The sequence below is a fragment of the Candoia aspera genome, chromosome 1 (assembly GCF_035149785.1).
Source record: "Candoia aspera isolate rCanAsp1 chromosome 1, rCanAsp1.hap2, whole genome shotgun sequence".
Classification (NCBI taxonomy): Eukaryota; Metazoa; Chordata; class Lepidosauria; order Squamata; family Boidae; genus Candoia; species Candoia aspera.
The window spans coordinates 53,251,788-53,277,784 of record NC_086153.1 but is presented as its reverse complement, the minus strand read 5'-3'; the positions used below and the strand labels follow the sequence as shown (position 1 = coordinate 53,277,784).

The 25,997-nt window shown below is 45.0% G+C and overlaps 1 protein-coding gene across 1 annotated transcript in view; it reads right to left on the bottom strand.

Moving 5' to 3' along the window:
* The window catches only part of DNAH14 (dynein axonemal heavy chain 14), a 292,199-nt gene that overhangs the window by 138,961 nt on the left and 127,241 nt on the right, over positions 1-25,997 (bottom strand). Inside the window, 8 exon segments of the mRNA XM_063289142.1 lie at positions 7,483-7,664; positions 9,101-9,183; positions 9,755-9,884; positions 13,393-13,545; positions 14,986-15,102; positions 16,298-16,527; positions 17,449-17,560; positions 19,282-19,534. Coding sequence (XP_063145212.1) covers positions 7,483-7,664; positions 9,101-9,183; positions 9,755-9,884; positions 13,393-13,545; positions 14,986-15,102; positions 16,298-16,527; positions 17,449-17,560; positions 19,282-19,534 — 1,260 coding nt within the window.

The window sequence follows — 25,997 nt, the reverse complement described above, 5'->3', positions numbered from 1 at the left end:
GACAAAGGGGGGTGACGTGACCGTGAGCGAGGGGGCGCTGACCGGCGCGGGGTATTTAAACCCCGCACCGGCGCGCTCCTGTCACTCTCAGCTTTTTTCTACCAACGTTGTACCTAACCTGAAATAAACCAGAACCTGCTTTGCAAACCAGCGTCTGAATGTTATTCAGAGGTAGGCAGCGCATGACATAAAGCTGAGAGTCATAAACCCAGCCTCGCCGAGCCCCACCGGACGACAACGAGCCGAGGGAGGAGTAGACGGCGAGAAGACCAGCAAGATGAGGCCGGAACGGCGCGGGCAAGGAGGGCGAGCCGCGCGGCAAGAGACAGAGGAGGACCGACCGAGGCCAGAGGCACCGCGGACTCCCGGAGCCAGGGACGCCCACCCCACCCGACCCGAGCCTCAGCTCCAACCCCAAGGGGAGATGGCGACGGAGGCAACCCGACCGCGGGAGGGAGCAGCACGACTTCCGAAACCAGCGGAGGACCCCGCGCCCCACATCGCACCCCAGCAACGGGCGTGGAGCGACAGCCCCACGGTGCTCAACACGGAGGAGGACGACGGAGACACCCATCAGACGGAGGAGGAAGCGGACCCGCGGCGGAGGGACGATGAACCCCACCGGCAACCCACCCCCGAGGACGCGCCAACGGAACCGGCCCCAGCGGCGGCGCGGGCTGTGGACGAGGAGGCACGAGCTGAACTCGCGGCCATGCGGGCTCAGCTGACGGAACTCCGGACCATGCTCCAGGCGCTTATGCCCCCCACGCCACCCAACGACGTCCCCGCACAAGCCCACACCCCGAGCGAAGCACCGAACCCACACGGGCCAGCGGAGAGCCAGCAGACGGCACAGGCGGCCGACACCACACCCCAGGAAGCGAGAGGCGGGGCCGCACAAAACGCCCGGGCCCCAAAGGACTTCCCCATCTTCTTCGATGGGACCCCCTCAAAACTCTCGTTTTTCATCACCAACGCTAGGGAGTTCATGGGGAGGCACGGACACTCCTATGACTCCGAGGCCGACAAGATCGCCGCCGTGGCGATCAAACTCCAAGACAGGGCGGCGGACTGGTACGTCCAACTGTACGAGTCCAGCTCCCCCGCCCTCGCCACCTTCCCTGCTTTCATCAAAGAGATGAAAAACTACTTCGAAGACCCCCTAGCTAAAGTACGGGCGAAAAGCGCACTCCAGAGACTTAAACAGGGCACACGCACGGTCCCTGACTACGCCCTGGAGTTCAAAGCCCTCGCGGGAAAGGTCTGCGACTGGTCTGAGACCACCCTGCTGGAAATCTTCAAAAGGGGGCTCAACCGCGACGTTCTCCAATGGGCCCTCTACCGCGACGACCCAGAAACGTTACACGGGTGGATCCACCTCGCGGGGAGAGCCGAACACGCGCACCGCACCTTCCTTATGACAACCACGGAAGACACAAACTATGTCGGGAAAAAGGTACCCGCACCACACGGGGGGATGGCCGGCCCCATATACCCAAAAAAGAGGTTCAACCGGGAGCCCTGCGGGAGGTGTGGCAAATTAGGGCACAAGACGGCGGATTGCTTCGCCAACCGACCGCCGACCAGCGCGCCCAAGCCCGCCCCGAAAATTAGCCCCAAACCACCCAACCCGGGGCCGCCCCCTCACCGCCGAATGACCGTGGCCACAGCGACACCGGAAGAGGGCTGGGACGCGTACTGGGGGGAAGAGGACAATACCGACCCCGACCAGCCGGCGGGAAATGCTCCCCGCCTGCTCTGAGACGCGTGGCAAGGCAGGCGGTGGGACAGCAACGCGGACCACCTCAACGAAACGACAAAAGCTCCGTAATATTGGCAGCAATCCAACTCTCTGCCGGCAACGGAGCCACCACGGCCGCGGCACTAGTGGACTCGGGGTGCTCAAAAAACCTCATCCACCCCGACCTAGTTGCCAAACTCGACCTCCGCTGCTTCCCGCTCCCCACGCCGCTGGCATTCCACCAGCTGGACGGCTCTACAGCGGGAGGGAAACCAGCCACGCTACAAACCGAGCCGGTCACCCTGCAAATGGGCACTCACACCGAGCGCACATCGTTCGTAGTCACGCCCATCGGACGGCCCATTGCAGTCCTGGGGATGCCATGGCTCGCGAAAAACAACCCGCGGATCAACTGGGCGACCCGCACCTTCACATTCGGCGACGGCGAGTATCGAGCACCAGCACCAGCTGGCAAAAGCAACCCCACGGTAGGACGAGCGGAGGCGACCACACAAGACAACGCCGCTACCACAGCAGACCTACCAGAACAATACGCCGACTTCTCCGAGGTCTTCGGAGAGGCAGAGGCAGACCAACTACCCCCCCACCGCAAGACGGATTGCCGGATCGACCTACTGCCCGACGTCCCCCTACCTAGACCAAAGATCTATTCGATGACCCCGAAGGAGATGGCAACCCTCCGGGAGTTCATCGATAAAAACCTAGACAGGGGATTCATAGAGCCAGCATGCTCACCGGTCGGAGCCCCCGTCTTATTCCGGGAGAAGAAAGACGGGACCCTACGGCTCTGCACCGACTACCGGGGCCTAAACGCGGCTTCCCTGTCCAACAAATACCCCTTACCCCTGGTAAAGGACATGCTCGCCCACCTCTCCACGGGCAAAGTCTTTTCCAAATTGGACCTTCGCGAAGCGTACTATCGCATCCGAATCAGGGAGGGGGACGAATGGAAGACGGCGTTTAACTGCCCCCTAGGCGCCTTCCAGTACAAGGTACTGCCCTTCGGACTCGCGGGGGCCCCTGGGGTGTTCATGCAGCTCATCAATGAGGTACTGCATGAACATCTGTTTAAAGGGGTCCTGGTCTACATCGACGACGTCCTCATTTACACAAAAACACACGAGGAACACGTAACCTTAGTCAGGCAAGTCCTCGACAAGCTCAGAAGGGCGCAGCTCTACGCAAAGCCTACAAAGTGCGAGTTTCACAAAGAGCGCCTAGACTATTTGGGGTATCGAATCTCCGGGGACGGCATCGAAATGGACCCCGCAAAAGTCGAAGCGGTGCTAAACTGGGAGCGGCCCCGCAACAGACGGCAACTACAGAGCTTCCTGGGATTCGCGAATTTCTACAGGTCCTTCGCCCGGGGGTTCGCTGAGATAGCCCTCCCCTTAACGGACCTCCTCAAAACCAAAGGGGTGGGGGACACCCGACGCGCCAAGAACCCAGGCACAGTGCTGAATTGGACTCCCGCGTGCCAGACCGCATTCGACAAGCTGAAAGCGCTGTTCACGACGGAGCCAATCCTCGCACACCCGGACCCAGAACGGCCGTTCGTGGTCCAAGCCGACGCCTCAGACTTCTCCCTGGGAGCCATCCTGCTACAAAAAGACTCCACGGGGCTCCTGAAACCATGCGCCTACCTGTCAAGGAAGTTCTCCGAGACAGAGAGGCGATGGCACGTCTGGGAGAAAGAAGCCTTCGCGGTGAAATCGGCACTAGAGACATGGCGTCACCTACTCGAGGGAGCCACCCAACCATTCGAGGTCTGGACGGACCACCGGAACCTCGAGGCCCTACGAACGCCTAGACGCCTTAGCCCAAAACAGGTCCGATGGGCCCAATTCTTCAGCCGCTTTGATTTCCAGCTGAAGTTCATGCCGGGCAAGAAGAACTTCCTGGCCGACGCCCTCTCCCGGCTGCCCCAAGACGAAGAGCCCGCCCCAGACACCATTGGGACGGTCCTATCCGCCTCGCAACTGGGAATGGCCGTGACCACCCGAAGCGGCGCACGGAGGCAGCTCGACGCTACGGCGCAGCCGACGGCGGGACAACCGGCGACGGAAAGAAGCCAACCGCAACTACCAGGGGGAATGCGCACGGACCTCGCCGCCGCCCTCAAAACCGACCCCTGGTTCCTGGCAAACCCCGACAAGGTAACGATGGCGCAAGACCTGGCATGGGGGGAAGGCAGAATCTACGTCCCGGACTCGCAACGCCAGGCGATCTTGCATAGGTCACACGACGCCAAGCAAGCGGGACACTTTGGGTTCCTCAAGACCCTACACCTAACACGGCGCCAATTCTGGTGGCCCGCGCTCAGGCGAGACGTAAAAACCTACGTGGCGTCCTGCCCAACGTGCGCTAGGGCCAAACGGGCACCAGGCAAACCCGCGGGGCTATTGCAACGAGTGGCAGAACCCTCCCGCCCATGGGAGGAAATCTCTATGGATTTTATAGTGGACCTCCCACCCAGCCAGAAGAAAACGGCCATTTGGGTGGTGAAGGACTACTTCTCAAAGCAGGCCCACTTCATCCCCTGCACGTCGGTCCCATCCTCACAACAACTAGCCAAACTCTTCCTCATCCACGTGTACAGGCTACACGGATGTCCCGCACGTGTGGTGACCGACAGGGGCACACAGTTCACCTCCAAATTCTGGCGGGCCTTCCTGAAGCTGACGGGGACCCAACAGGCCCTATCTACGGCTTGGCATCCGCAGACGGACGGAGCCACTGAGGTTCTTAATGCCACCTTAGAGCAATTTATACGATCATATACGAACTACCACCAAGACGACTGGGCTGAACTGCTCCCGTTCGCCGAAGTCGCATACAACAACGCCGTCCACACGAGCACGGGGAAAACCCCGTTCGAAGTAGTCTCGGGGCGCGACTTCGTCCCCATACCGGAGCTACCTCAACCCCCGGAACCCCAGGTGGACGCCAGCGACTGGGGACGGAAGATCGCGGAAGCATGGCCAGTAATCACGGCGGCGCTAAAGGAGGCACAGGCTGCTTACAAAGAGCAGGCCGACAAGCACCGGCGCCAACAACCGCCGTTCCAGGCGGGAGATATGGCCTATCTCTCCACCAAGTTCCTAAAGTCAACCCAACCCTCGAAAAAACTGGGGCCTAAGTACATCGGGCCGTTCCGAGTCACGCAAATAGTGAACCCGGTAGCAATACGCCTGGACCTGCCACACAACCTCCGGAGACTCCACCCGGTGTTCCATACCAGCCTCCTAAAACCGGCAACCACCTCCCGATGGCACCCAAGCACGCCACAGCCCGCACCGCTAATGATCGACGGGCAACACCACTTCGAGATCAGGGACATCCTCGACTCCCGCAAGCAACGAGGAACTCTACACTATCTGGTCAGGTGGAAACACTTCCCCCACCCGGAATGGGTGGCAGCGCACAACGTTAACGCGCCTGACCTGACCAGAGCATTTCACCGGGCATACCCCGACAAACCGCAACCAAGGTCAGCAAATCCAACCCCCCCCCCGCAGGCCCCCCCCCGCCTCCCGTGCCCCAAGGGAAAGGGCCCCCCCCAAGCCCGCGACTTGGGTGGACCTTCCCCCCCCCGGGACTCACTCCCCCCGCCCCGGGCCCACGGGGTGGTGACAAACGATCGCCAGCACCCTCCCCCCGCCCCCCGGCCGCGGGGGAGTGGCAAGCAAGTCAACAGGGCAACCTGGGGGCAACGCCCAGGAGACACAACAAAGGCGACGCACTCTAAATAAGAAAAGAAGGGCCCTACCTGGAGCTGAGCAGCACCCGACCAGCCACGCCTCTCGCCTCGCCGAACTGAGCCAAACAAACAGGGTGTGGTTGGAGCATGCGCACGCCAGGTCAGAACCCGAGCATGCGCACCATGGACACACCCTGGGAAGGCACGTGGTAGAGGGAGGAGCAAAGGGAGGGGCGACAACTACTCCGGCGGGAACTTTGAAAAAAAAAAAAAAAAAAAAAATGTGGCGTTTTGACAGCTCCACGGGGAAAACCAAGAAAACCGGGGGAGAACACTATTCGAAAAGGGGGCAGTATGTCATGAGTGCCGTTGAGCTAAAGTCATCAGCGCAATGGCACTCATGACAATGACAAGGAAATAAGTGAAGGGGCACAAGTTAAGTAGCCATCAACCCACAACGACTAACGGCTAACAAACAATAGCTAAACGAATCACGGAGCCACCCAAGCCATCAGCGACAATACAACGGGGATCGCCCAGCTGAAAGCAATCAGCAGAAGAATGGAAACCTGAGGATGGGCGATCCTGGAAACCCTCAACCAATGGCAGGGCAACGCATGGGACAAAGGGGGGTGACGTGACCGTGAGCGAGGGGGCGCTGACCGGCGCGGGGTATTTAAACCCCGCACCGGCGCGCTCCTGTCACTCTCAGCTTTTTTCTACCAACGTTGTACCTAACCTGAAATAAACCAGAACCTGCTTTGCAAACCAGCGTCTGAATGTTATTCAGAGGTAGGCAGCGCATGACACAGGGTGTAAGATGCAGGCAGGAACAGCAGACACTGAACAGCACAACCAAGTAGCTGGCATTGTGTACAGGAACATCTGCACAGTGTATGGGCTAGATCCTTCCAAGTCCAGATGAGAGATTCCACAAAAGGTCGTGGAAGGGCTAAGATCCTGTGGGACTTCCAGATCCAGATGGACAGGAAGGTACTGGCCAATCAACCAGACATTGTGGTAGTAGACAAGGACTAGAAGACAGTGGTCGTGATAGATGTAGTGGTGCCAAGTGACAGCAACATCAGGAAAAAGGATTATGAGAAGCTGAAGAAGTACCAGGGCCTGAAGGAGGAATTAGAGAGGATGTGGAAAGTGAAGGCCAAAGTGGTCCCAGTGGTGGTAGGAGGACTCGGGGCTGTGACTCCTAAGCTGGGAGGGTGGCTCCAACAGATCCCAGGAGCAACATCAGAGCTCTTTGTCCAGAACAGTGCAGTGCTAGAAACAGCTAAGATACTGCACAGTACCCTCAAACTCCCAGACCTCTGGTAGAGGACCCAAGGTTGAGGAAGACACATACCACCCATACGATAAGAAGGGATTTTTTAAAAAATTCTACAATATGCACAAGGTCTCACGTTCCTTAGCTTCTAGCACATACAGTATATTGAAACTGAAAATTGGGGCAGGTAGAATTAACTTTTTTTTCCCTCTAAAGTTTTAGTGGCTCCTATGCTTAGCCATCAAACTGTGGGAATGAGAACGCTCATCATTAAAAGACTCCTCTTCTTCCTATGCTGTATTCATGGAATTTTTAATACAAAGGAAAAGAAAAAAGTCACCTTTACTCCAGATCAACTGAGTATTCACCAGTGGTACTGGCAGCTAAACCCCAAACAGTATACTTTAGATCAGCACCCTTTTGAGCAGTGAGCACTTAATAATAGAATGTTAAAATGGCTCAAATTTTGTAAGTTCATTAGATTTTGCAAGATCGCAGCTGAAATTTTCTGAGATTTGGCAACTTTCTGAAATGTTAAATTTTACTTTGTATTTATTTTGGACCTTGGAGGCCATGAGCATCTGGGGTTCTTGGAACCTCCAAATGATATATATGTTCTGTTTCTTGCATTAGACTAAATGTGGATCAAGTCAGTTCTTTTTGAAATGCTGACCAAATGAACTGGTTGTCATATATATTTCAGTTAGATTCACCAATAAGTCTTCATTAGTTTCTTACTTGCTTAGATTGTGGAGCACCCATAATATCTTTACTCTTCAGTATTAATTTCTCAATGATCAAAGCCTTTGTTTGGGCTGCAGTTGTATGGGCACCTAATTGTAATTTAGAAATTATAGGACTTGTTGTATGTTCTGAAGATGGTTCTTCGAGATCACTGTCCTCTCTTGTTGAGCTGAGAGCTGAAACTTTAGCAGATCGAATCATTAGAATTTTACATAATTTTTAATCTTTATTAGGGGTATGCAAAATACTTTCTGTTCAAGATATTTCAAGCTGGAAACACCTCTGGTATGTTCAAAACTGACACTAATACTTCCATCTTGGAATGAAGCATTTTGACCATGAAAGATTTTAAATTAAAAATGCTTTGCATACCACTAATTATTTTACCATATTCATAAATTTTAAAAAATTAACAAGATAAGATCAGCGGTAAAATAATTTATACTTGTTACTAAATAACAGCCACAGTAAGATCAGCATCAGGTAGAAAACAGACATTCCCAGCCCACAAACTTCACCTGCATTATTATTGCATTTAAGGCAATTTAAGTACTACTAGTATAATTCTCCTGGTTAAAATAGAAGTGCAGTCATTTTTGCTGATATAACTATATAGAATTCCTTGTTACAATATCTCTTCTTTATCTGTTGAATATTTTTTTTCTAAAATCACAGAAGTAAAGCTAAGGATTCCTTCAGGTTGAGCTCAACTCTTTGTAATGTTAAGAATGATTTAGACAGAAGTATATGTATTCTGTTTTTCTAAACCACCCAGAGTCCCTCCTTTTGGGGGGAGATGGGCGGTAATAAAAATTTGATAAATAAATAAATAAATAATTCAGAACATGCATAGGAAACATATTGTTTCATGTGATTATTAAATATCTGCAATCTGAAGTGGTAGAAAGGTTGGAAAACGATCAGCCACTTCTGAACAAAGCTATAAAAATGAGTCCCTCTAAACAAAGCAACAGAATAGGACCAGTTAAAATACAATAGATAAATTTACTCCATGCCAGCCATAAATCTAGCTCAAGAAAACTTCGAAAATCATACTTGGAAAACAATTACTTTTGGTTCAGGCAGCTGCCAAAAGGCCTGACATTACTTATTCTAAGGCAATACATCAACACTTTAAATGACTTGTAGGAAGGTACAAAATTATATGCCATAAATTGGTTTTCCCTACTGTATTATTATTGTATTATTTTGATATTATCCTTATTTACACCACTTAAAGCCTTATGGAGTGAAGCAGTTTATAAATCTTATCAATCAATTGGTACATTAGGCTGGCAGTGAAAGTCACTGATATGTTCTCTACGTGTACTGAAGAAATCCAGATAGATGTAGAGAAATGAAATAAAGTCAAAGGAATAAAATTCTTAATTATTTTATGGAACCATGGTTGACTTTAAATTTTCTTTTAAATTGGCCTCTCTCAATCTCTTCAGTGGGTTCTTTTTTCATTAAGGAAGTGATTTCAATATTAATGTTAGGCATTATTTGGACTTTAAAGGGCTTATTTCTATTTAAAAAGAAAATACCATCATTTAAAAAAGAAAATCTAATCCTAAAACTTTTTCTTCATTCTTAAAAATCAATGACATACACAATTCTTTGGTTGAAGAATGTTTTATTCTCCAAGATCCACGAAACATATCCGATTTCAACATACTGTAGTTCTTCATCAAGCTAGACAGTAAAACACAAACATAGAATGAAGAAAACCAAAGTAAAAAGTCTGCCAATTCTGCCACAAAATCATCAAACAAAACTTTGGCTGTTGTTATTACTTTCTAGTATTTTCCAGTACTTTAAATGAATCTAAACCCATTATTACTTTATTATTAATTTATTTATATTGATAATTCATCAGTATTAATAACTTTATTTAAAGAAAATATGCTGTGTCACATCAGACAGGCATGGCCAACTATGATTTAGCTTTAAATAAGCCCAGTGACTCCTCCCCCTCAGTGGAAAAGTCAAAGATCAGAAGGAATCTGATCAGAATCAAAGAAGAACGAAAAAAAACTGGAGACTCAGCCAAAGGTGATGCAGATATGAAAGATTCAAAACCCTTCTGGCCCTCAACCATGTCCCCAACCCAGACCTTATTAAAAAATGACACTGGGAAGAAAAGAGATGCTCTCACTCTGTTCTACCATTAACAGATCAGTCAGGCACTGTTATGCTGGAATCTCTAGGATCAATATACTCGAGAAGGAGCTTAGAATTGCCCTCTACATTTCTAAGCAGTTACCTTGTTGTTTTATATTGGTTGTAATAAAAGACCTCTCCTAATAATGTTTTCTTCCTTATATTTAATCCATCTTTTTGAAGTCTTCCAAGCATATTATTTATCATAGTGGTCTTCCCACTGCCAGGGTCCCCTAAAAATTGTAGAAGAGACGATCAGGCCTTGATACTAAAAACGGAAGAGGTGAAGAAATTAATCTATAAAATTTCTAATTTCAATAAATAAAAAACTTCTAACTCCTGGTGAATTATCTATAACTAAGAAAATACAATAGAAGAAAATTATCTGTAGCTCAAGGCTGAACTATGGAGTCCTTGGAGCTCTCTGAGCTTGGTTGTTTGCTTGCAGATGTTTCATTTCCCTACTAGGCAACATCTTCAGTGCTAGAAGGGAGTTGGGTTTGCTCTCTGTTTATAAGAAAATACATTTTAAACAAAAAAAATACCAAAATTATTTTAATTGGAAACTATTCTAACAAGAATTAGTAAGGGGAAATTAATACTGTACATACTATAGTTTCAGTATATATTTCCAAGTAACAAAAGATCAAAATATATGCACTAAAACAATAGTTCTGAAGCAACATGAAGTGTTCAAGATTTCTAGATATTAATATTTAAAAAATAAAGTGTATTCATATAAGCACTAATTTAATTTCTTGATTGCCAGTTAAAAACCTTATCTCTACCCTTATTGTGTTCACTGATAACTGCCTAGTGACCCTGTTAAAAGTGATCTGGGGGGAGGGGGGCTGGGCCACAGGACCATATGCAAGGCTATGGCAAGGAGTATTCATGTTATTTGGTAGATAAAGATACTTAGATTCGTTTGAAGTTGAACTCTGAGCAGGTCCAAATGAGTTGCCTGGGGCATAGTCTTGTGAGATTATCTGCGGTGAGCTCAATTCTGTAACTTCCAAGGAAATAGACAAGGTCCTCCAATCTGTCAGCTTGGCCATCTGTTTGTTGGATTCTAGCCCCTCTTGGATTGGCAAGGTGGCCTAAGAGGTGACCAAAGGATGGGTCCACGTGATGGTATCATCCTCTTTGAGGGGTGGTCCCTCTGGTTTTGAAGGAGGCAGTGGTTCTCCCCCTTCTCAAGAGACTATGTCTGGGCCTCTCAATTCTGGACAATTGCTGTCCAGTTTCCTGTCTTCCCTTTGTGGGGAAGGTTGTAGAAAAGGTAGTTGGATGGCAGCTGCAGAGGATCTTGGAGGAAACGGATTATCTGGACCTGTTTCAGTCGGGTTTCAGACAGGGGTATAGTATGGAAATAGTGCTGGTCATGCTTGTCAATTACCTTTGGCAGGGCTGGGGTGGGAGTGGTACATCCACCCTTGTGCTCCTAAATCTCTCAGTGGCTTTTGATACCATCAACCACAGTATCTTTCTGGACCGACTGTGGGGGTTGGGACTAGGAGGCACTGTGTTGCACTGGTTCACCCCTTTACTCAGTTTTCATTTCGGGTGCTGGTGCCAAGAGGGAAGAGATTGCACCCATGGCCCCTCACTTGTGGGGTTCCTAAGGCCCAATTGCCCCCCACTTGTTTGACATTTGCATGAAATTGTTGGATGAGATCATCTGTCAGTTTGGGATTCAATATCATCAGTACGCTGGGTGATATCCAGCTCTACATGGGCTGCACAGGTGAAGCTGTCAATGTACTAACCTAGTGTCTGGAGACTGTTCAGGACTGGATGGGGAGGAACAGACTTCAGCTCAACCCTGACAAGACTGAGTGGCTGTGGCTGTTTGACCCCCCTGGGTTGGGGATGTTTTCATTATTGGTCTTGGATAAGGTTACACTTCCCCATTTGAGACTAGTGTGCAACTTGGGGGTCTTCCTGGACTCACAGCTACTAATTGATGAGTAGGTGACAGCTGTGACCAGGAGGGCTTTGTACAGGTTCATCTTATATGCCAGTTGCACCCTTTTCTCAACTGAGAGGCCCTTTAGATGGTTACCCACACCCTGGTCACCTCATAACTAGACTACTGCAATTCAGCCTACATGGGGCTGCCCTTAAAGACCACCTGGAAACTTCAACTGGTCCAGAATGTGGAGGCACAAGCAGTAATGGGCATGCCTTGGTATGTCCATGTCACACCTGTGCTTTGTGAGCTCCACTGGTTGCCAGTTTGCTTCCAGGTGCAATTCAAGGTGCTGGTTCTTACTTATGAAGCCCTACTTGGCCTAGTTGCTTGAGGGACTGCCTGTCTCCCCTAGCATCTGCCCAGCCAATTTGATCCTGCGGGGTTGGCACTCCAGGTTCCTTCAATTAAACAATGTCATCTATATGAGACTGCTCTTAAAGAGTAACTGGAAGCTTCAGTTGGTTCAAAATCCAGTGGCCTCCATAATTTTACACAAGCCTAGATTCGCACATGTCTCACCTCTTCTGCGGGAGCTGCATTGGGTGCCAGTTTGCTTCCAGGTCCAATTCAAGGTGCTGGTTATCACCTTTAATGCCCTTCAGGGCTTGGGCCCAGGTTATTTGCAGGACTGCCTTACCTCAGTCACATTTACCCACCAGAGCAGAGAGGTAGGGTATGTTGCGGGTCCCTTCAGTTACGGAAGTACATCTAGTGGAACCGAGAAGGGCCTTCTCCTTGGTGGCTCCCTCCCTTTGGAATATCATTCCCCCAGAGATAAGATTGGCCCCCTCCTTGCTCCTTTTCTGGAAGGTCCTGAAGACATGGTTCTGTCAGTGGGCCTGGGGATCCCAGGTCACTACGGAGCCGATCAACTGGCTAAATTGAGTGTGTTTGTTGCCACCATGGGGTGTATGTGTTTTGTTTTATGGGTTTTAATTCTGTAAGCCACCTGGAGTCATCATGTGTGAGTAGGGCAGCCATATAATTTTAATAAATTAAATAGTTTGGTCTAGTGGTTAAGGTACTGGGCTAGAAACCAGGAGATTGTGAGTTCTAGTCCCACCTTAGGCATGAAAGCCAGCTGGGTGGTCCTGGGCCAGTCACTCTCTCTCAGCCCAACTCACCTCACAGGGTTGTTGTTGTAGGGAAAATAGGAGGAGGAAAGAGTATTAAGTATGTTTGCCACCTTGAGTTATTTATAAAAATAATAAAGGTGGGATAATAAATAAATAAATAAAGTAAGTATGTAAGTAAGTAAGTAACAATTCTCTTGACAACACCAATAGGCCTAAGAAGAGTGATTCAAGCTCCTGTCACTTACTGGGAGGAGGAAAGTTTCTCAAGAAATCTAGGAGGTATAAACATAGCTAATAAATAAATGGAATTTAAATTCAGTGGATTAAATTACTTATAACTGTGTTTCATTCTTCCAATTCTTGGATTGTACAGGTCAGATCTGTCACAGAAAACAAGCTAAAGGGGGGGGGGTTGGCAACCTTAACTTCCTATGTATTGAAAGTAACAACTACATTCCAGCTACTCTCAAATAATTCAAAGAAATAAGTTCTTAGATTTGTTCTAAAATTTTCAGTAAATCAGTATGGGCATTTTAAATTACCTGTAAAACAGTTCTGTAGTTCAGTTTATGGCTGGGCTTTCAAATAATAGAATGAAAATATTATATAACAGTAATCCAACAATTACTTGCAACTATTTTTCAGAAAATAGGGCCTGTTTTGTTTTCCAATATTTAAGTATGATCTTACCTATAATCAGTACTGGTTGTTTTGTCAATAAAAGAAGACTTGCTAGGAAGCTGTGGCGAATTGTATCAATATTGGGAATAAATGCAGAAGCTTCTGTTTTCTTTTCTTGGTTTTCTGACATGCTGTTATCCGAATCTGAAAGATCTGATGTCTCTGTTTAAAAGATTAAAATAATTATTTTAAAAATCAACATTTCTTATAATATTGTAAATCAGGGCCAGACAAAAGATAGATCACTGGATCATTACTTGTAATAGAAAGATGAGGAGTATAAGATTTTACCTTGTAAAGATCAATTAGCCTATGATATTCAGGAGTACAGGAAAAAAATATTGCATGTCTTTTTACCTTCAAGCCATTAAACAGGGAGAAGAAAGGAGGAGGGGCAGGAGAAAGGAGGATGGCTACATTTATTTTACCACGTTCTTAAGAATTATTTACTGCTAGATAAGGCAACATTATCTCTAATATTGCCTTATCTAGCAGTAAGTAATTCTTAAGAATCCGGTAAAATAAAAGTAGGTTGCATCCTTCAATGTGTTTTCTTAATGAGAAAAAATTTAAAAGGATTGTTGTTGCACTGTGTCTTTCATCAAATCCTATGAACCCAGAGGAAGCCAATGTAATATGGTACAGACAATTGCAAGTACGTATAAATAGAGATGGATGGGAAAATTTTAAGGTATACAAATCCTGGTAGAAAGGTACTAGTTAGGAGTGGTAGTATTGAGCTATTGTGAGGAATGTATGTTTGTTGAAGTGTCATGTTCACTGTTTCAATGTGCACTGTACATCGTAATGTTTCACATGCCATGGCGCTGACACGCATTTCTGGTGGGAGGGAGCTGCTGTGAAACCTTGTGCCAAGCTCTGTATCTATGTTCATTTCAATGGAATGTGTTTGGGTTATGTGCTCTGCTCAAGGACTTTTCCCGCGGACCATCAGAAGCTGTTAGGAGCACCTGGGATTGTGAGCTTGGGAAGATTCTACGGGGCGAGGGATCTCATTTGTACCAAGGGTTTTTAGTTTGCATTTGGCGTGCTTTTTCCATTCTCAGCTTTCTTTGTGATCCTGCACACTATTCTTTAATAAATCAGATATCTTTGTGATCCTGCTCATGAGTCTGATGATGTTTTAGAATAGGCAATCCTTACATGAAGTGATAATGGCTATCTATGAATGGGAAAGACATGTATCACAAGTTCTTTTTAGAGATGGTGAAAATGACACTTTCAGCTCTTACTGGCAAAAGTGTGTTTTACCACACACAAACACAGACACTCACACACAAACACACGCACACACAGTGCTTACATAAACAAGAATGTCATTTATTTTCTAACACTCTTAAAACTTACCTATATTTCTAGAAGTCTATTCTCAATCATATTATGCTTTAATTTCTGCCGTTTGGCTTCAGCATCTACGACTGAATTTATCTCTGGACTTAACTACATTCTTCTCCTCCCAAACACTGAGTGCCGCACTTCATCTATCAGAAATGTGTGTGTTTTTGAATTCTAAATTTATTAAATGTTTTCTAGGATTGTTAATATAATTTAATAACATGAAGCAACTATAATTATACTCACCCTTCTGGATAAGAAATTGTGTGCTAGGAACTAAACATCCCCATGGCTCAAATTCTCCTGTTTGTAAATCCACAAAATAATCAAAAACAGTTTTATCTCCAGATGGAATCTGAATATCTGACAGTTCAAAAAAAGAAAGACATGTTTTATTAACATATAAAGTTGACTTCCAGTGAGATGGCAACACTGGAGGATGCATGTATGTGAACATATACAGTCTAAAATTATATGGGTGAATTGTGCAATATTTTCTATAAAGCATATAGCAGTTGTGTTTCTGTCATATAACCCCACCACACCCAATCCCTGTTAAGGCACTGGCTTGAATGTGGGGAGAATTCAAAGCAGGGGAGAAATAAATCTGGATCTTAGATCATGCTAACAGCTGTACTTCTGTCCAAGCGAGCTCAAGTACAGCTCCCCTTCAAATTGTTGGAGGTGAACTATTCTCTGTGTGCATGTGAGTATTCCTGAGAGCACAAACCTGACCTGAGCAAGGATTAATAAACTGTTTAGAACATAATATAGTGTTATAACAAAAAGGAGATTTATTTTTATAAAATTGGGATAGGCAACAAGCCTAGCATCTAGCTAGCTATATCCTAGCAGGAGAAGAATCTAAGAGCGTGTGTCCTGTGCCTGTGTGCCTGGGAAGAAAGGCAGAAGTAGGTATCTTTAGATTAGCATTCTTTTAGGCAAAAAGCATATAAAGAAAGGACACAACAGTAAATTCACAACTCTACATTTGCAAGCATGTTTCAAAAATATTCTTTTTAAAAAAAAATCCGATTACATTTATATTTATCAGCAGTTCTGTCACTAATTGGTAGACTTCCCATGTATGCATTTATAACTGTAGTAATACTGAATTAGCTAAATTAGTCTGTGCTGACCAGCAGCAACTTTCCAGGCTTTTCACCTAAAGATTTTCCCATGCCCTATTAATATCTTCATATAAAAGGAAATTGAATCCCAGGTCCTCCTACATGAAGCATCTGATTTTGCCATTGTTCTGCATTCTACCTCCTTTTCAGCTAGTTGATTTCAGTTGGAATGTCTTCTGCATTCAGAATCTACAGTCATATAGATGCTACTTACTTTACATACATAAGTACACACATATGTAAATTTTTCAGATACATAGTTCTGGAAACAAAACTATATAGTTCAGCTTCATTGAAAATATAAAATTACATCTTTGGCCCTTTCCAATTCCAATAATTTGTTACATAACATGAGTATTTATTGAGTTAATGCAATTAGAATATATACAATAACTATATTGTGAAATCAGTAGAAGTTTAAAACTTACTAGCAGGTGATTTTCTTTCAAATAAATCACGAACAAGGTAATTGAAGTTACGTGTTACATGTGCAAGTTCATCTTGGCTAGTGTTTATACCAATGAGAGTTTCACCTTCATGTTCTTCCTCTCGTTTTAAAATTCCTCCAATAGCCCAAGTAAATGCAAATATGAAAATTTTCCCCAATAACACAAGCATTTTATTAGGTTCCTTTTCCCAAAACCATTTCTCATCACCTCTGAAATTAATGAATAAAGAAGTTATCTTAATATAACTTTATTGCTAAACCTCAAAAAAGATACTGTACTTTTATAATGTGAGTTATACATTTTTAAGGTCTTGAATATCTTATTTATGAATGACCTGGCTCTTCACCCAGGCCTTTGGCAAATGAGAGTGAGATCCCATACTTCATTGCATTTGCCATCTTTTATGGTTTACTGATTTTATTGTAATTTGTTTGATAGTTGTGAGCTGCCCAGAGTCATTGAGAGTCAGAGGGCAAACAAGTTTAATAATTTTTTGTTATTTTTATTAATATTTGGTCTGTTATGATAGTTTAGTATTTTATCATGATTTTTGGGCTAGTTAACTGGTGCCTTTTTTGCAGGAAATGAGCAGGATAGCACTATGTTTAAAAAAAACAATAAAAAACCTGAATGGGTACAAAAAAAGGGAAAACATCATATAATTAAGCAAGAATATATAAGGATAGGATTTAGGGTTTTTAGCTTGGGGAGAGGGCAGGTAAGGCAAAAAATAATAGAAATACAGAAAATCATGCATGGATTTTCCCCTCTTTAATTGTGTTAGAATATTGGGCCAATTATTAAAACTAGATGCAGAGAGATTTAGAATATTGGACAACAAATTGGCCAATGATTAGATAGATTAAAAGGAACCTAGGCAAATTCATCGAGGATCAGTGGGTCCTAGTCTTGATGGCTGGTTATTATCTTCTAAATCATGGGCAATATTCCTTAAACATCAGATGCTAGATAGGAAGTGTGGAAGAGGACCATTGTTTTCCCACCCATATTTGTGAGCTTCCTGAATGCATCTAGCTGACCACTGTGACACAGCATGCTGAACTAGAAGAGCCATTGACCTGATTCAACAAGAATATGATTATGTGCTTATATTTTCATACTTGACCTACCTTTTCTTCATTATTGATGGGGCCTTTCCACTGAATGAACTGAAACTATGTTGAGAATCACTCTGGGTTACTGTTGAGAAACTCACCACGCTGCTTTGTCGTCTTTTCTTACCTTTAATATAATGTCTGTAATTATACATTTGACCCTTTCAAGGAATAGCTGAATACATACTACAGTTCAATTATACTTTCCTATATAATTGATTTTATATTTGGTTACAGTAAATACAAACATTTTACTTTGATCCTAATCTACTTCAAAGAGTAATCATTATGAAACATCAAAGCTTTGCTGATAATTTAAAAATTAAGCCATGAATTGTAGATACACTTGCAGTATATTAAGTCTTTCAATATTATTTGTATACACTACATCAGGGTTTCTCAACTTGTTTATTAGTTCCAACCATGCAATCATATCATGTGTCCTTTAGTTTGTTTCCATTCATTAGCTCTAAAGCAGGGTTTCTCAACCAGGGTTCTGTGGAACCCTAGGGTTCTGCGAGAGGTCACTAGGGGTTCCCTAGGAGATCATGATTTATTTAAAAAATTATTTCAAATTCAGGCAACTTCACATTAAAGAAGTAAGTTTCATTCTTTATTTTCAGTTTAAGAACACTGTTAATGCATATATACAGGCCTACACATGAAACAAATACAATGTTTTTGTAACTTCTGGCCTATATTTGAACCTGAATGTGCAGGGGTTCCCCGAGGCCTGAAAAATATTTCAAGGGTTCCTCCAGGGTCAAAAGGTTGAGAAAGGCTGCACTACATATATTACTGTACCGGAATAGTGATCTTCCTAATATATCAGGTTTACTTCAATTATACTAGACAATGCAACTTGCTTATACAGGATAGAAGAGACTTTAACATATGATTATTTTGTTCATATTTTTGAAACAATATATCTCCCATTAGATATTAAGGAAACATGGAACATTACAAAAGGATTATTCAGCTGAAAGCAGTTAGATATCTGGAAGAGGTATTGATTGATGCTACCTGCTGAATAGTAACAAAATATAAGTAACATTTCCTGCTTTTTGCAGTAGAATACCATCTTCAAGTTACTTTAATCAAAACAAGGATGCGCAAGAGAGAGCAAGTTGATTAAATTGATTTCAGTGATTGGTGATTGGAGGAACATTCACAAAAGGAAAAATTCCTGTCTCCTCCTCTCTTACTTCAGCTACTTAGGCTCCTTGAAAAGCCCTCTTCTCCAAATGAGGAAAATTCCTCCTTCCTTCACATCCAAATTTAAATATAATTAAATTAATTAATTATATTTTAAAATATATAGCTTAATAATTAATTATTAATAATATAATGTGTGTATATGTGTATGCTTTATTATTATCTATATTTATCAATTGTTATCTGCAAATTTTTCTTCTTCCATGTAAACTAGGGGTTCTCAACCTTTTTTGCTCGTGGCCCCCTTCTGAGCGCTGTGACTCCCCTCATAGTCGCTGTTATCTGGAAAAAAGATACTACTCTGGAATTTTCTATTGAACAGTATTATAGAAAATGATGATGGTTGAGATATGAACCATTCCTTTACTAACATATGAATGTTAAATTACAATATCAAGTGTGGTCAGTGGATTTTCCTAATAGGACAACTATCTTTATTTAAATCACCAAATATGGTTTCTGATTCATTCATTCATTCATTCATTCATTCTTCTCCTGCTTGGAGGACATTCCCCAGATGTGTGGACTTCGAATGTCCATTACTGAGAATTCTAGGAGTTCAAAATCAAACTTATCCCAAGGTACTTAGCATATATAGAATTATGCCATAAACATTTTTTAAAGTTTACTTACTGTATTGTAATCCTTGACCTAGGTTCATTACATGAATAAATGAACCAATAATTCTGCAAATGTTCATTACTATCCCCATCTGATGTACAGGAAATACTTGCATTTTCTTATGTTTATTTAGAAAAGCTAACCCTATCTTTATACTTGAGTGAAACAAACTTTCAAGATATTCAGTACTATTTTCTGGTATTGTTTTAGAAATGCCTTCCAGCCATGTCTTGACATAAGGTTCCCATCCCAGATCAGCAGGGTCCTGCAAAGAAATAAAATACATGAACAAATGTTCAGCAATATATCCATTTGAAGATTTTTTTTATTATTTGTATCTGAAATGTAACATATATTTTTGTATCTAACAAGTTGATCCATACCCTAGGAATACACGTGCCATACTTAGTTCATTACACCATATACATTTGTCTCCTGCAGAGACAAATCACCCCATAGATAATTGATAATTAGAAATATCCTAGTTTGTCACTCACTGACAAATTAAATTTATGCAATAAAAGTATACAATCATGTAAGAAAAAGCATTTGTGAAGCTAAAACCAACAGAAGAATCAGTAAAGATTCTAACCACTCTATGCCAACAAATCTGGAGAATGACACAGTGGACAAACCAATTGGAAGAGGTTAATCTACATTCCAATACAAAAAAAAAAGGAATGTTAACACAGTGTGCAAACTATTGTACAATATCCTTAATTTCACATGCTAGCAGAATAACGCTTAGGATCATCCAATGCAGATTTAAAACCTACATAGAAAAAGAGATGCCAGATGTTCAATTTACCTTTAGAAAAGGCCAAGGAACATGAGACATTATTGCTGATGCATGCTAGATAATTGAGAAAGCCAAAGAATACAAAAAAAAAAAAAAAGCCACTATGTGCTTTATTGATTATTGAAAGGCCTTCAATTGTGTTGATCATGTCAAGACGTGGAATGTGCTCAGAAAAATGGGAATCCCAGAACAGCTTATTGTCCTCATGAGAAACTTTTATGCAAGTCAGGAAGCCACAGTACAGGCAGAACATGGCAAAACAGACTGGCTCCAGGTTGGCAAAGAGTGAGACAAAGCTGTATACTCTCCCCTTATTTATACAACCTATATGCTGAATATACGTTAAGGAAAATTGGATTGGAAGAAGATGAGTATAGTTTTAAAACTGGAGGAAGAAATATCAATAATCTGTGCTATGCTGATACTACCTGATAGCTGAAAATGTAAAGGATCTGCAAGCCCTAGTATTAACAGTCAAAGAGTGCAGTGAAAAAAATGGGACTAGATTAAATATAAAGAAGATCAAACTAATGTCAACAGGTAGAACAAGCAGCCTTAGAACTGGCAGTGAAGATATGGAAGTGGTAGATAACTTCTGCCTTTTAGGATCAACCATCAACTGTAAAGGAACAAGCAGTCAAGAAATATGCTGCAGACTAGCACTTGGTAGAACAGCCATGAAGGCCTTGGGAAACACCATTCACCATTTGAAACACCATTCAAATGGCATGATGTCTCTAAACCTAGAAAGATTAGACTCATGCAAGCCATGGTATTCCCTATGACACACTATGGAAGCAAATGTTGGATGGACTTTGAAGAAGCAGGATAGGAAGACCATGACACCTTTGAACTTTGGTGTTGGAGAAGACTCCTGAGTATACTATGGACAGCCAAGAAAACAAACCAATGAAACATCAAATAAATCAACCCAGTGTTCTCACTTGAGGCACAAATGACCAGGCTCAAATTATCCTACTTCAGACACATTATGCAAAGACCTAGTTCTCTGGAAAAGGCTCTAATGTTGGGAAAAGTGGAAGGAAAGAGATGAAGAGGATGACCAGCAGTAAGGTGGATGGACTTAGTTACAGTGGCATTGAGTGCACCATTGGAAGACCTGAAAGATTAGGTTAGGGATAGACTGTCATGGAGAAAATCTAAGTGGTTACTTGGAGTTGAAAACAACTTGATGGCACATAATCAATGAATCAAAGCTAAGAGACTGATATTCAAAAAGGACTTACAGAATTTTATCTTACTTTACCAATAGCAATTAGGTGAACATGAATGGCATTAGACAGAATTGCTTCTTTTATCTTTATTATTCTATCTCTAATAATAAAATATAAGGCTACTTACATAAAATTAGTGGTACCAAAATACTAAATTATACTTTAAAAATCAGATTGAAAACAAAATAAAGAATTAAAAGATTATAAAATAAACAACATGGAATAAATATTTATAATAAATAAGGATCCTAAAATAATTTATTATTACTGATAATCAAATGAAGCTAACAGTGAATCATGCTAACATGATGTGAGACTACGCTGAAGCTGCCATAACCTAAAAATGAAGCAGGCATGTAAGCAGAGAAGACAAAAAGCCAGGAATCTTGTCAATAAGATCCATTCATGGAGATAGATAAGAAAGAAACAAGGCATTAATGATCAAAGAAGTAATGTCACCAGAAGTAGACAAAGGAGACTGGGCACTGAGCACATGGAAACAACCCGCCCCCCCTCAATCTCATTGACAGTTACCAGGCTTTGAATCAATAAGGCAAGGACTTTTGGGAATAAAAGAGGTCCTGAAGTCCCACCCCCTTTGAGCTGTTGTACATCCAGACTTTGTGTCTTCCACCCCTCTAGCTGATGCCTAGCAGCCTAGTTGAGAAGGATGTGGGTAAGTGGGGATAAGCGTGTGTGTTTGTGTGTGTGACTGTGAGAAAAAGCAAATGTATATTGTAACCAATAAAGTTTTGCTGCCACTTTAAATTCATTGGGTCTCCATGTATTCCAAAAGAACCTGATGTGCCTCTGTGTTCGGTTGAAAGTTATTTGTGTGTGTTCCTAATTATTTCCCAGCTGTTGACCAGGGCTGTGTGTCTTGTATGCTCTAGCAGCCCCTATCTGGAAACCCAGGTAGAAAGCAAGGGAGCTACAAGATCTGCATGCCCCAACAGACTGTGCATGCATGATTGAGTGACCATAAGCCAAACCTGGGAGCATGTGTAACAATGGTTTGAATGAACACACTTGTCAGAAAACACATAACTGCATTCTGGAAGAGCTAAAAAGAGTGCCGAAAGAGTGAGCTGGTACGCCAGAGGGCTTGCTATTGCCCTGTGGATAACTGTATGTGTGAGGGTGTGTGAGTGGATGGAGGGCCCTCTACTCCAAGTGGGAGACTCCAGAAGCGCTGGAGTGGGGCTAGGTAGATTTGGAGTCTCTGGGGGCTGCAGGGCGGGTCATACTATTGAGGTGGTGACGGGTAGGGGACGTTATGGTGGGAGCCGGAGGGCAGGCCATCTTTGGGGAAGATGCCCCCGGTGTTTGTTACCGGTGGCGTGTTCCGGCCCTCCATGCTCAGACCCAGGCTCCGGTCAGCAGATCCATAGGAGCCCTGGTCTCCGGCTGCTGCTACTCAACGCCAGGTCTGTTAACAACACAGCCCCCCTCATAAGTGACTTGATCACTGAGGAGGGGGCAGACCTGGCATAAATTACTGAAACCTGGCTGGGCCCTGAAGGGGGGGTGCCCCTTTCAGAAATGCGCCAGGCCGGGTTTATGGTATGGCACCAGCCGAGACACCAGGGCAGGGGGGGAGGGGTGGCAGTTGTCATCCAGGAGTCTCTGGTGGCCTTCAGGGGCCCTGCCCCACAAGTGGCTGGCTGTGAGACCATTTTTCAAGTTGGGTGCCCGAGAGCAGTTAGGAGTGTTGCTGCTGTACCAGCCTCCCTGCTGCGTGGCAACCTCCGTGCCTGTGCTGCTGGAGGCCATCTCAGGGTTGGCGGTGGAGTTCCCCAGAGTTATGGTTCTGGGGGACTTCAACTTGCCATCCCTGGGGCAGGCCTCTGAGGCAGCTCGGGAGTTCATGGCCACCATGGCAGCCATGGGCCTGACTTAGATTATTCGAGACCCAACTAGAGACAGTAGCCTCACCCCGGACTTAGTTTTCTTGTCGGAGCAGTGGCAATGTGACCTGAGGGGAGAGTGAGAGCTATCCCCATTGTCATGGTCAGATCACGCCCTGGTGGCCCTGAGATTCTCTTATGCCACCCCCCTCCACAGGGAGGCAGGACCCATTTGATTGGTCTGCCCCCAGTGACAGATGGACCTGGCAGAGTTTCAGAGGGAGCTGGGGGTTATACCCGGGGATCTGCTACATGGTACGGCGGAGGCCCTGGCCGCTGTCTGGAATAGGGAGGCAGCTGGGGCCTTGGACAGGATCGCGCCTGTGCGACCTCTCTTGCCTCATCATACTCGATACTCCCCATGGTTTACAGAGGAGCTGAGGGTTTTGAAGAGGATTAAGAGACATCTAGAGCGCTGCTAGAGGAAGACAAAGACCGAATCCGACTGAACACTGGTTAGAGCCGCTATTAAGGCCTACCTGGTGGCGATAAGAGCGGCGAAGCATCAATACTTCTCTGCTCTTATTGCGTCTGCATAATGCCACCCAACAGCCCTATTTAAAATCACTCAATCCTTTTTGGGGAAGGTGGGTGCAGTGACCCATCTATAGGGCTGTGCAGAGGAGTTTTTGGAGCATCTGCAAGACAAAATCGCTCAGATCCGCTCCACGTTAGATTCCAAGCATGAGGCAGGGTCTATGGAGATACCAAGGGAGTGTTCTTACCATGTTATCTGGGAACAGTTTGATCCTGTTGGGCCTGAGGAAGTGGACAGGATTCTCCGGACAGTAAATGCCACCACTTGTCATCTAGACCCATGTCCCTCCTGAATGGTGAAAGCAGCTTGGGAGGTGACATGTGGATGGGTCCAGGCGATGGTTAATACATCCTTGAGGGAGGGGGTGTTTCCAACTGCTTTTAAGGAGACGCTGGTGCAACCCCTCCTCAAGAATCCATCACTGGACCCTACTGTACTGGGTAATTTTCATCCAGTCTCCCACCTCCCCTTTATGGGGAGGGTGGCTGAGAACGTGGTAGCATTGCAACTCCAGAGGATTCTGGAGGAAACAAATTATCTAGACCCCTTTCAGTCAGGTTTCAGGCCCAGATATGGGACAGAAACAGCATTGGTCGCACTTATGGATGATCTCTGGCGGGAGTGGGATGGGGGTAGTGCATCCATTCTTGCTCTTCTTGACCTCTCAGCAGCTTTTGATACCATCAACCATGGTATCCTTTTGGGTCGGCTCAGGGAGTTGGGGGTGGGCAGCATAGTTCTGCGCTGGTTTACCTCCTTCCTCCAGGGCCGGTCCCAAACAGTGGTGATAAGGAGTGAGAGATCCGACCTTCGACCCCTCCTTTGTGGGGTGCCGCAGGGTTCAGTTGTCTCCCCTCTCCTATTCAACATCTACATGAAACCTCTGGGCGAGATCATCTGTCACCACAGGATGAGGTATCATCAGTATGCTGACGATACCCAATTGTCTATCTCTATCCTGGGTGAGGTAAGTGATGTCATGACCACCCTCTCCAGGTGCCTGGGGGCTATGGAGGCCTGGATGGGGAATAACAGGCTTTGGCTGAACCCTGGTAAGACGGAGTGGCTGTGGGTTAAGGGTTCCTCGGTATCCAGGACTTTGTCATCTTTAGTTCTGGATGGGGTTGCACTGCCCCATTCAGACCTGGTGCATAACCTGGGGGTCCTCATGGACTCACGGCTCCTGCTTGAAGAGCAGGTGGCAACCATAGCTGGAAGAGCCTTTGCACAGCTTCATGTTGTGCACCATTTACACCCTTTCCTGGATCGGGAAGCCCTTCAGACAGTGACTCATGCCCTGGTCATCTCCCATATAGACTACTGCAATGCACTCTACATGGGGCTACCCTTGAAGAGTATCCGGAAGCTGCAGCTGGTCCAGAATGCGGCCGTGCGGCCTATTTTTGGCGCCCCTAGAAGGGCGCACGTAACACCTTTGCTACGCGAGCTGCATTGGATACCAGTTTGCTTCTGGGTCCAATTCAAGGTGTTGGTTGTCACCTATAAAGCCCTACATGGCATGGGACCGGGTTACCTAAGGGACCGCCTCTTCCCCACATCATCAGCCCGTCCCACCCGATCATGCAGAGAGGGCATGCTATGGACCCCGTCAATAAGAGAATTCCATCTGGCAGGGTCCAGGAGGCGGGCCTTCTCTGCAGTAGCGCCAACCCTTTGGAACATCTTGCCCCTGGAGGTGAGATTAGCCCCATCACTCCTAGCCTTCCAGAGGAAGTTGAAGACCTGGCTCTGCCACCGGGCTTGGGGCAGGGAGGAGAATCGCCATACTTGGGGTTGGCTAGTGCCTTGAAGTGCCCCTCCTACATAATGACTGAAGGAGATCACAGCCTTCTGAATTTTATTAGATGGGGTAGTTGAGAAATTGTTTTAGAGGGATTTTATTGGAATTTTATTATATATTTATTGTTTTATATTGTAAACCACCCAGAGTCCCTCCAGTCAGAGGAGATGGGCGGTGACAAATTTGATAAATAAATAAATAAGAAAACTTACATGTCTACTTAATAATAACAACAAACGCCTGTCGTCACAGAACACCTGTAGGTAGGTTGAAATATTATATATAACGCCAAGTTGCCACAAGCTGACGTGTGTAGTGGGTGGCCGCGGCGTTGCCACTGCACTGTCCCCTCCCCTACACAGCATTCTGTTGTTTCTGCCTACACAGTTTGCGCTCAAGCACCGCTCAATCGAGTCACAAGAAAAATCACAAAATAATGTTAAAAGTT